We start from the raw sequence: 12355 nt of genomic DNA on the forward strand, positions 1-12355 counted from the left end.
ATCCGCAAAAAGAAAAGACAACCGAAACGAGACGTTTTTTTCCAATTAAGAATGGCTTTACTAACATCACAGAACAACTTCACCGAAGCTATTTCTTCACAATTAGAAGTTTTCGAGATACCTCCATACCAGTTAGGAGTTGAATCAATTTCGTATGAAAAATGTCGTCCTACATCACAAGTAACAGCCTACAACCCAATAGAATTTAATCTGTGTGCTCAGAACGGACTAGAATACATTGACCTTAGACGATCGAAACTGTATGTTAAGTTGCGTGTTAAACATAGCAATGGAGACAATATCGCTATAGATTCGAAGGTGGCACCAGTAAATGGATTTTTCTATGCACTTTTTTCTCAAGTCGACTGTTACCTACAAGGTTCACTGATAGCATCCAGTAATACCAACTACTCGTACAAATGCATGATGAAAACGCTACTCGATTATGGACAAGATGCAAAAGCATCACAACTAACAGGTGCGTTGTTTTATAAGGACAGAAGTGGACACATGGACTCTTTTGACACTAACACGGGTCTTTACGAAAGGAAAAAACTGATAGGTAATTCTAAGAGCCTTGATATGGAGGGAATGTTGTTTCACGATCTCTTTGAAATGGATCGTTACTTAATGAATATGGTAGACGTTAAATTGAAACTTTTCAGAAGTAAACCGAGTTTCTGTCTAATGTCGAGCGAAGACGATACTGACTATGATGTTGTCATTGAAGATATTGTCGTTAAAGTGTGTAAAATTAAGGTCAATCCGGCAATCATTTTTGCTCATTCGGAAGCATTGAAATCAACAAATGCTAAATATCCCTATACAAAAACAGTAATGAAACATATCACTCTTATGATGGGTAGTACGAATGCAGTGTTGGAGAACATTTTCCAAGACGTGAAACCAAAACGAATCATTATGGGTCTAACTTCGACAAACGCCGTGAACGGTGATTATCAACTCAATCCATGGAATTTTCAACATTTTGACTTACAACAAATAACTCTGTACTGTGATGGAGTTCCTGTAGATGGAATTCCTCTGAAACTTCAATTTAACGAAGACCGGGGTGCAACAAATGTTGCAGCGTACGTTAAAATGTTTGAAAACTGTGGAAAGTGGGGCGGAGATGCGGGGAATGAAATAACTAGATCGGACTTCAACAATGGATATGCTTTATTCTGTTTCGATTTACAACCTCTATTTTCAGATGCCAACTATCTGTCACTGGTAAAGCAAGGAAAAGTCAGACTTGAATGTCATTTTGCAACACCCTTACCAGAAACTGTCTCTTTACTCATTTTAGCCGAAAACTCTGGCTATTTTGAAATAACGGAAAATCGTCAGATCAAAGTAGAACACTAAAATTATACCTAATACTGTTTGTTGTATTTTCTTGTTATATTATAACACACCACAAGAATAAATAATGAGTCAATGTTGATTTCTTGATTTTTTTTATTTGATTTTTTCTACTCAATACATGAGAATAGTCAGTGATATATAAATACAAATAAACAATCACACAAAACAAAACACTACGCAATGGAAAAAAAAAGAAAACGACATACACTTCAGTATTTACATCATACATCATAACAAATACAAACAAACTAAAAAAATAAAATAACGAATTTACAAATGGAAAATAATTAAATATTAGTGTTGTTTTTGTGTCCATAGGCTCGTGTGGTAATTCCATCGTCCAGGATCCATCGTTTGTCATCGAAAGGAACTAGACTCTTCTTAATCATGGTTTGTGCAAATATTTTATGGTTATCGCTTCGTATTGTATTCATGCGCGTGCGAAATACATTTTTCTCTAACAAGCAATGTTTATACATTTCATGTTTTAGTGAACGAGAGGTAGATTTCGTGATACCTTTTGCCGTATGTTTCTCTCCCCCTTCGAATGCATACGAGTACATTTAAGCTCGTAAACCTACGAATTCACTTATAGGTACACCTTTCGTTTCGTCTTTAAATTTCCCTAATACTTTTTTGTTATGATTGCTGTGTAACATGTGGGCTTCATCATACTCGCTGGTGTCAAACATGTCTTGATATTCCATCATATCGTCATACATGTCTTCGGTTTGAATGTGGTACAGGAAACTATCTGTGTCAGTGAAACAGAGTCGTATTTTTCCCCCATATAACGTCTTCATATGTTTGTAATGAAAGTCATACATCAAGTGCTTGGACAGGTCGAGAATGCTGAAGCCTACGTAGACTGGTTGATTCATTAAAATATCTGTGCGCAGGTTTTCAACTGCTACTAGATCCTCGTTAAAAACCGTACACGATTTGAAAGATGGTCTCGCCGTATATTTCAGGAACTTTTTTTCTGTGTGACAGAGCTTAACGTTGACGTGTTTACGGATGTTCATTAACGACCTACCAAATATGCTGTTGTTTAATAACTTGTAGTACATTTTCTCGAACTCGTTTGTGGCTTGTTTCCTTTTGTTGGTGTTGAAATCGATGTAAGTTTTCAACCAGGGGCTCTGTCTAAACTTTAAAACTCTGTGCACTTTCTTTAGTCGCATTCCCAATTCCAAATACAATTGTAGGTTGCGGTAATGAATCACATATTTTTCCTTGTCGTGTAAATTCGGTACCAACTTTTCACACGAACCCAACGTCTTCTTTCCCAATAATTCCTCAAGCATCTTACGAGAGTAGGGTGAAAGGTCCTCCGTGCGAATGGTCTGTCGTTCAGGGGCCAACGGGAAATCAGAGTGTTCATCGTGTAAGGCAGGGGGGTACTCTAAATCAACTTCTAATATGTAACCCTCATTGGAATTAGGTGTCAATGATCCAATGTTGTTCTTGAGCTTTTCAATGTCTTCTCCTTCATTCACCCAACTGAAAAATCCATAGGTAAGGTGTTGACTCATTGCCCATCCATAAAGGTTATTGGCATCGAAATATCCCAGGTACGATGTTTCTTTACTCGGATCATAATCATTGATGAGGTAGGGATTGTTGGCTTTTGCATATCGATGGAATATGCTGGACACTCCCCCTCGCAACCCCTTCTCAATGAACAACAACATATCGATGTCTGTAATGAGGTCCAAAACAACACCAGTCTTCTTTAGCATGGCGGACCAACTTAATCCGGGGGTCGTATAATAATAACATGGATCAAGTTGGTAGTCGCGAAGAGAGATGTCTCTAAATCTTTCGAAAATGTCAGATAGGAGCGCAACGTCCATTCGAAGGTATATGTCGGAATATTCACCTAACGTCTTTACATTCATCTTCTCCCATACTTTGTTGGCAAAGTGAAAGTCCTCTTCGCTGATGTGTTCCTCTGACAATCGACTATAAAAATTCTCTTTGCTGGGTAAGCTTCTCTCCTCCAATTTACTCTCCTCGTCGACGTAGTCATATGGGAAAACACCCTTCCGCAACAACATGGAAAAATGCTCTGGGTTTGGGAAAGATTTTCTTAAGAAAACGAAATGTTTTTCTCCTTCTTGTGCCAGATTTTTCGTCAACGATGCTAGCACTCGTTCAAAAACTGAAGCGAGTCTATAAATCGTAGGTGTCTCAATGTAAACGATAGATACTTTTCCTTGTTGTATGGAATGACGTTTATAACGTGCTCTTTGTACTTTCCAATCTTTGTCATGATTAGATTGGCATCAAAACCTTTTAGGTTATGTATGACTACCGGAATGAAATGTGGTACTTTCATTTTTAAATTACAATCACGTCCCCCGTTAAATGAGAATGGTGTATAACCTTCCTGTTTTTAGTGCTGAAAGGTTTTCGACATGTGAAGCACATGGTTGCGAGATTGTACTCCATTTGCACGAATTCATTGACTATCATTGGTTCATTGTGAGATAGGATACCCATAATCTCCCTTTCCTCTTCCAATAAGGCATCAATGAAAGTTTCAATCACATCAGGTCCACGATAAATGACAGGTGGTTTCTCATACCGCTTGTCGATGGAAACTCTCTGATATCCGAAACTGTAAGCCTCCATTTGTTGGTATCTATTGGTGTTGGAAACCTCCGGATTCTGCTCACAGGTATCTACTTTTCTAGTCAAACATTCAAAGTCAGCGTAAATGACAAACGGGTGTCTTTCCGTCTTCTTATATTCATTAAATTCTAACACCTCCCTCTCTTTCGGAAGTGAGATTTTTTGGAAATCTACCTGCTTACACTCCTCTTGATGTTTCATCAAAACTCTGTTTTCTATAAATCCTTGGAGACAAAGATAACAGAAAAAAGTTTCACCATGGTGTTTTTTAACTCTAGATAGAAACCTGTTGAAATTAGTTATCAACACATAATGTGATTGATTATCGTCTTTCTTCATATACAACAAATTTATGTGATGACACTTAGTCTTTTTGGTTATGAACAATGGATAAATTTCATCATTCCTCTCTTCGTAACCGAACACATTAATTGAAATGGTTGCGTTCTGTCGCTCAAACTTTGCAATCTGTGATATTGGTGTCGGAAATTGTATCCCTGTCACATCAATCCTATCGATGTATGTTTGATAGTGGTGCACTTGTTCTGGTTGCATCTCTCCCTCGTTTGGTGGGTGAAGACTGGCTAACACGCTCCACATGAAACAGCGATCATCTTCATTCATCACATTCAACAGACAGTTCGCCCAATTCAACGATTTTGGTAAATGAATATAACTACCTGCATACAAAGGTTTGTATTTTATGATGGTTACTTGTAGTTGAAGTACTTCTTCCATTTGATATCCGCTTCCGTTTTTTAGAAACTCTTCCATGCTAGTGAAAATTTTCTGTAAGCTCTCATTTAAGGTGTGTTCTAATGTGTCTTCTTCTTCATTCCCACTCTCCATTACAGTTTTTGCATTGCTCCGAAAGAATGGTACCTGCTCTTCGTATGTCCCATCCACACCAATTTAATCATTCTCACTTGAACATTGAGAAAAATTTTTATGTTACCCTCTTTTCGTCGATCCTGTAGAAGCGACATGATTTTTTCCCGCTTTTCTCTCATGAAATGAATAAGATCATAACGTTCATCTTGTGTGGAAGGTTGTAGTTCAACCACTTCCACGCTGTCATTTAGCGCCTTCCTGCTTCGTGTAGCGCCTCCCTTGATGTTTATGATAGCTTCCTCACCGTCATTTCGTGTCGCAACGCTGCTTGGTCCTGCTAATGGGTCTCCATTCACCGTGAAATTGTCGACTCCTTTTCGTTCCGCATCGCTGCTGGGTCCTGCTAATGGGTGTGCATTCATCGTAAAATTGTCACCTCCTACATTTTTCTTCTTTTTTTTCGATGGTGTTTCTGTAGACTTATTGCTCTCGCTGTTGCAAGTTTCAGGATTTTTCAAATGTCTTTTCGACTTCGTGTGTCGGATCCAAGTGTCCTTTCTGTTTGTTACATAGCTACATGGGGTACACTTGTACTGATGTGTGTGTTCTGCTTTGTGGCGAAGTAGGTTACGTTTTTGCGAATATCTATTACCACATATTGTACATGTGAAGTCTTCACTATTCCTTTTTTCTTCAGCTGAGTGAAGAACCTTGACAAAGTCTTCTATAGGAAGTGTTGTAATGTGTATAATACATCACTTGATAAAGCTTGTGCCAATTGATCAACTAAATTTCCATTTGCACCTTCCATTACTAGATTGATATCTCGAGCTTGATTATAAGTATGTCTGTTAGTTATGTTTGAAAACAAACCCAAAACAGGTGTAGTTTATACTTTTACTTGCTTTATATAAAAAAAAAACACAAAAAAACATAATCACTTATCTGAGAAGATAATTCCCCCTTTTTTTATATGAAACAACACGCATAGGGTATTTAAATTCTAATCCTGTGCTATTATTGATTTTTTTTTGGGGGGGGGGGGGGGGGTATTTAAATTGATCTTTATTGATTGTATTTAATCCTCGAATATAAAAATCCTTATTGATTTGAGTTGCTAAGATATATTTTTCTAATCTAGTTTAACCCCCTTTTTTTTCTTTATAAAGGAGTGCTTAAGCAACAAGGAAAGTATAGTGAAATGTTTATTCATACATAACATTATACTTTTCATACATCAGAGTTATATACTATTTTTATAAACAATGATTCCTCCTTTGTTTAACATTTGCAATTCTATCTTCCAGAGAGAAGTTGGTCGTTATCGTCATTTAAACCCAATAAGATCAAATTTGATACGAAACGAAAACAGGAAGACGACTACAGCAAAAGACCTTAATTCATATCGTTGTAAAGGGTAAAAAAATCAAAATCAACAGAGACGTATGCTTAAAACTGTGTAATCTGAAAGAGAGTATACTGTTTCTACATTCTTTTATTGAAGATCACTAAACATTTATTTTGAGAACAGTCATCATGTCGGGTATGGAGAAGAAGCTTCTAACTACAGTCTTGATCTATTCTTTTGCCGAGGTGTTACAGGACTTGATAACAAAGAAAACGAAAGAAACGTGTTCTGGTTGCCAAGTTGAACACCCCAGTCAACATAACCACGAATGTTTGATGAATGGAGAGCAGGAGCACTTGGAAAGACATTTTGAAACAGCATGTCATTCGTTTTCACTTTTAGATGTGTTGATTAAATTCAGAGAAGACGTAAAAAAACTGAACATGTCATCAGAATTTGTATGCAATTACTTCTTACTTAACGTGATTGTATTGGATAGATTACGTAGTCAACCAATAAAAGACACTGTTTACCGTTTAATGGAAAAAAGAATCAAATCACGTGAACACTTAAAATGACATTTTTTTCTTTCATATATTGTACATTGTATGTAATTTTATTTATTATTTATGTTCTTGTATTCATGTTTGAAATTTTGTGCGTTCAATAAATATTTCTTAGCTTGTTTTCTTTTTGAAATTTGATGGTAGAACTGAGGCTTTTCTTTCACGATTTGGTTTTACAATGTTGGTTTTCATTATTCTGTGACCAAATGATTTTTAACAGTTTTTGCATTAATGGTTGAGAACGGAAGCTAAACACATCAAAAAGGAACATCGAAGCAAAACACGTAAAAAAAAAATTATAAAAAAACCATACCAAAATATAACAAAAGAAGCTAAATACATGTAAAAAAGAAAAACAAAAAAACAAAAAAAACAACAAAAACTACTTATGTATCAAACATATAAAACTCGAACTTCAACTTTATTTCAGTCATTTGTGGGGAAATTAAAACTGGAAAAACTCAGACCATGTCAAGTGGAGATCGTACGCTTTTACCTTTCCAAGCACCATGTTCTATTTTAATTGTGGGACCGACACAAAGTGGAAAAACTATGTTGACTTTTCGCATAATTAAACAAGCTGGGGGTATGTTTTCATCCCCTCCTGTAAAAATTGTATATTGCTATTCTGTTCATCAAGAATTATTCACTAGTATGGAAAAAGAAATAAACAATATAACTTTTCATGAAGGTTTACCAAGCAGTGATCAAGTGGATGCATGGTCAGAAAAAAGGGAACATATGCTTATGGTTTTAGACGATTTGCTCGCAACAGCAGTGAACGATGTGGAAGTTTTAAATTTATTTACGGTAAAATCTCATCTTCAAAACATAAGTCTTTTAATGCTTACTCAGAATTTATATCATTCTCCGGGTAAATTCATGCGCACCATTTCCCTGAATGCATCTTACATTATTTGTCTGAAAAATCATCGTGATCAACACCAGTTAACCGTACTTGCTAAACAATTTTACCAGGTCAGGTGAAATATTTCATGTCGGCCTACGAACTCGCCACCAAAAAAAAAATACGGATACTTGACGATTGATATGAGCGCTCACACAGACAAACTGTATTTACTTAGAACAAATATATTCATTGGAGAGAACTGTGTGTTTTTTCTTCCGAAATAATATTTAAAAAGCTATGAGTAAGCAAGTGATTAGACACGTTAATTTTCTATCCTTATTGGCTTCCGCTGAGGATCAACAAAGACTCGCAATGATAAAAACGATGAATAACGAACAATTTAAGATCCTACTAGAATGTATATACAACATTTTACATGGAGTCGTTACACTATCTCCGCTAAATAAAAAGAAACTGTTGGAGTACAAAACGGTTATTCGTAAAATCACTGCCGAGGACACCCAACGTTTACATCGAAAGAGACTTCTTTTAAAGTATCGATCAAATCTCATTCCTATAGTAGTAAAGATTGTGCTTGCTCATTTAAAATGACGAAGGAAATGATTCTTATTCCTAAACATAAATTCGAGGCTGTCTTACAAAAGCAAAACGAAGATCAACCGAAAGCGGAAGTGGTGTTAAATGACACTCCACCTCGAGACAATGACCAACACAATCTTTCTTATGACCAGAAACCGTTACATGATGATTTACAATCGTTAATCAATATCACTATTCCATCTAGATATAAAGACAAAGCCTGGCGACTTTTGCTTTACTTACAAAAACAACCATCTATTAAGTGGGACGAACAAGGTGAAGTTTGCATTGACGGAAAAGTTATTTCAAACACTCATATCGTTGACTTGATACGTGATTCAACAGTCCCAATTGGTCGTAGAAAACTAACAGCTGGTATACATCAATTCTACCAATTTCTGAAGTCTACTAACATTCCACTTTGTTTGTTTAGGAATGTCGAAAAAAAGTACGATTCGAGTCTACCTCTTATAAAGAAAAGAAAACAGAAGAAGAAAATAAGGAGAAAGAAGAAACAGATGAATACAGTGAAGATAGTGACAATGAATACATCCAACGGAATAAAAAGACAAAAAAGACAGAAACTAATTTAGAAACCCAAAAGAAAATGTATGTGCAACGAGACATAAACAGTATATTCACAATAAAAAAGAAGAGAAAAAAATGGTTACAATTTAAATGTTTTAACTAAAAAAAAAAAAAAAATACAATCTAGAATATTTTAAATAAATGATTAATACATGAAATGTGTTATTATTTTGTGTTTAAAGAAACTATATATAGATGAGACAACGAGGTGTTTATTTTTAAACAAACTAATTGAGAAAAGAAAGAAAATAATATCAAGAATTTACAAAGAGAAAGAAAGAAAAACTTTTTTTCATTTTTTTAACTATCCTTATCTCAACTAGTTTGTTAGAAAATACAGTTAGCGGTTTGTTAATATTTCTTCTCTCTTGCAATCTGTTGTGTAGAGTATTTCCTGTAAAAATAAAAAAATAGCCTGTCTCTCCTTACTACTAAATAGAGTTTAATGGCGACTACCCTTGCGGGTATTGCGCCAGATTACCTTATATAAAAACATTTCAAGTAAATGTTTTAGAATTATCATTATTTAGGTATAAGCCTATATTATATATTCATATTATAGAAATTTGTGAGGTTTTTTTTTCGTTTTTTTTTTCCCCTTAAATTTAATCTTATTTAAATCTGAACTATAGTGTTTATTTTAATTATCTTGATTATCTTTTGGTTAATTTAAAGTACGAAAAAGAAATATATGTGAACTTATTATTCCATCATTTGTAACTTAGCTTTCTTTGTTTATGAATATTAAATGCATTGGTAAATAGGTGTGTTTGTTGTTTATACATGAAAAATGTAAGTATCTTATACTCTTTGATAGACATATCTGACTTTTACAAATATGCAAATCCTAGAAGGGGTCCGACATATTCCCGTACATGGTACTATACATTAATACAATTATACCGCGGCTCGTACGTCCTTGGTAAACTGTGATTCTCTGTATATTGAATTTGACTAAAGATAGCACCCTCACTTATAAAAGATTCTTGAACTTACGTTGTAGAATAAAAAATATATAATATATATTACTGTGTATGTATAATTAGAATCTGTAATGTATTGTTATAACATATTTGTGTGTAATAAATTGCAAGTGTTGATATTGTGCAGTTATGTTCAGTATAGATACAAGAGAGTGCTATCTTGGTAGTACCTGATTTAGTGTACTACTTTGAAAATAAAAACTTTCGTAAAAGTTTTAGTGTATATTGTCAAATTCAACGGGGTTATGTTTCTTTTATTTAGAAATCATAAACTGATAAATGATACCCTCCAGCTCTGTTACAACTTTTAAAAAGGCCAATATTTAGAAATGAAAAAACTAAAAAGAAAAGGTAAATAATATAGTTCTACCAAATTATTTGTTTTTGGTGTCATCCGTTTAGACTGGAGTTGTTTCCCTTGCACTGTAAAGAAATAAATTGTAAATACCTGCAGCCGTTAAGCTACCACGTGGTAACCATGTGCTACAGGCAGACAGGGCGAGAGGGCTGTAAACAAACAATTTCCAGTCTAAACGGATGAATTAGCAGCCGTGACTAAAAATGATAGACAATAATACCAAAACAAGGTTAGTATTTACACGGTGCATTGTTTTTGGTCGTTGTAAAATATGCTGGTTGGTTCTAAAATCATCATATCACAAGGACCTGGGTTCTGGCAAGCCAGTGCCCTTAAAGAAAAATATCCCACATTAAGATAACTCATCTCGTCCGTTACAATTGATTCCCTTAAATTTATTCAAACAAAGGATCCGCTAATTAAGTTCGAAAACAATTGGATTTTGATTGTCTGGAAACAACTGGTTAATCATCAAAAAGGATTCCTCTAATCTAGGATATAAATTAAGAGTCGTTTCTCTAATCCGAAAACAAATATATTATAATTAGCATTTGTTTATCCTAATCAGGATTAAAAGGATTAATACTCGGTTCTCTAATCCGAAAACAAATAGATTATAATTAGCAATTGTTAACTCTTATCGGGATAAAAAAAAAGGAACAAAACATTGAGGAGCACTAATCTAGTTTAAAAGATAAGGATTATCTTAATCCGATTGATTGCACAATGATGTGCTTAAAGGAACAAAAACATTGAGGAGCACTAATCTAGATTAAAAGATAAGGATTATCTTTATCCGATTGATTGCATAATAAGCTGCTTAAAGTTGCATCATAAGCTGCTTTAAATCGTACCATAAGCTGGCTTAAGAAGATTAGAGGGGATTATAAGCTGGCTTAAGAAGATTAGAGGGGATAACAGGCTCCACACTTTTACTTGCGGAGGGCAGTCTCATAACACACTACTCTTTTTATCATTGTTTATGCAGCTAGTACAATAAAACCAACCATCTGTAATTTTTGAATATTTGATGAAAATCAAAATCCAGTGAACATGCACATCTTTATTATGAGTATAAACATCCTGCAAATATTAATGCTGTAGGTCCAAAACTGTAGGAGGAGATAGCCGGACAAACCATGTTCCCTTTATGCAGATAGTACGAGAAAATGACTAAGTCCAACTACCTGTCATTTTGAGAATATTTTATTAAAATCAAAGTCCTATGAACATGCACACCTTCAGTATGTATACAAACATCCTGCAAAAAATTAAAGCTGTAGCTCAAAAACTGTAGGAGATAGCCGGACAAACCATGTATCTATATCCAGACGAACAGATGGACAAGGGTAAATTAATATGCCCTCACATTCTGTCGCGGGGGCATAAATGTGAATGAGAAGCTGTGTACACAAGCTTGGCATAAAAGGAGACTTTGATTTTCAATGCAATTATTTATATAAGATATCTTATAAACTTTAGGAGATATCTTATAAATAATTTTTATATAAGATATCTTATAAAACATATAAGATATCTTATAAAACATATAAGATATCTTATAAAACATATAAGATATCTCTTATAATGTATAAAATATAAAATACACTTAAATTCTGGTAAAAAAAAATATTTTAATCTCAATAAATAAAAAGATCTTGGTTAAAGCACACCAGGCAAATCTTTCTTCAATAGCTTGTAATTCTATTCCTAATCTACATAAATGACCTCCCAGAGTACATCCAACAGAGCAAAATCAGACTTTTTGCAGATGACAGTATAAAAGCCGTACTAAACTATAATCCTGTCCTTGTACCTTTGATAACTATTATAATCTACCGACAAATTAAAACTCAAAACGACTGCCTCAAGCTTCAAGAAGACATAGAAGCTGCCATACAATGGGCCCTTTATTGCTTGTTGTTCGGTGTGAGCCTAGGCTCAGTGTTGAAGGCCGTACATTGACCTATAATGGTTTACTTTTACATATTGTTATTTTGATGGAGAGTTGTCTCATTGGCACTCACACCCCATCTTCCTATTTCTATGATAAATGGATTCACTTTTGCGAGGAATATCCCAGATGAGAACCAGGGTTCCGCAGAACCCTTAAAGATATTTAATATTGCTCCTGAAAATCTCTGAAGATTAATTATTACATGTTCATTTACGAAATTTGGACATAAAATAGGTGTGTTTGTTGGTTGAGTGCTTTACACCACGGCT

General features: G+C 34.6%; 1 protein-coding gene across 1 annotated transcript; it reads right to left on the minus strand.

The window, feature by feature from the left end:
• Window positions 1–1931: 1931 nt before the first annotated feature.
• On the minus strand, window positions 1932–3428 carry LOC139494463 (uncharacterized). The gene has a single exon (XM_071282624.1). It carries the CDS (start codon window positions 3426–3428, stop codon window positions 1932–1934), a length of 1497 nt encoding a protein of 498 aa, XP_071138725.1.
• Window positions 3429–12355: the final 8927 nt, after the last annotated feature.

Source organism: Mytilus edulis, chromosome 11 (genome assembly GCF_963676685.1).
Source record: "Mytilus edulis chromosome 11, xbMytEdul2.2, whole genome shotgun sequence".
Lineage (NCBI taxonomy): Eukaryota > Metazoa > Mollusca > Bivalvia > Mytilida > Mytilidae > Mytilus > Mytilus edulis.

Bases quoted from the DNA above. Each gene is read 5' to 3' on its own strand.
- LOC139494463 (XM_071282624.1), bottom strand. From the start codon at position 3,428: ATGTTGTTGCGGAAGGGTGTTTTCCCATATGACTACGTCGACGAGGAG.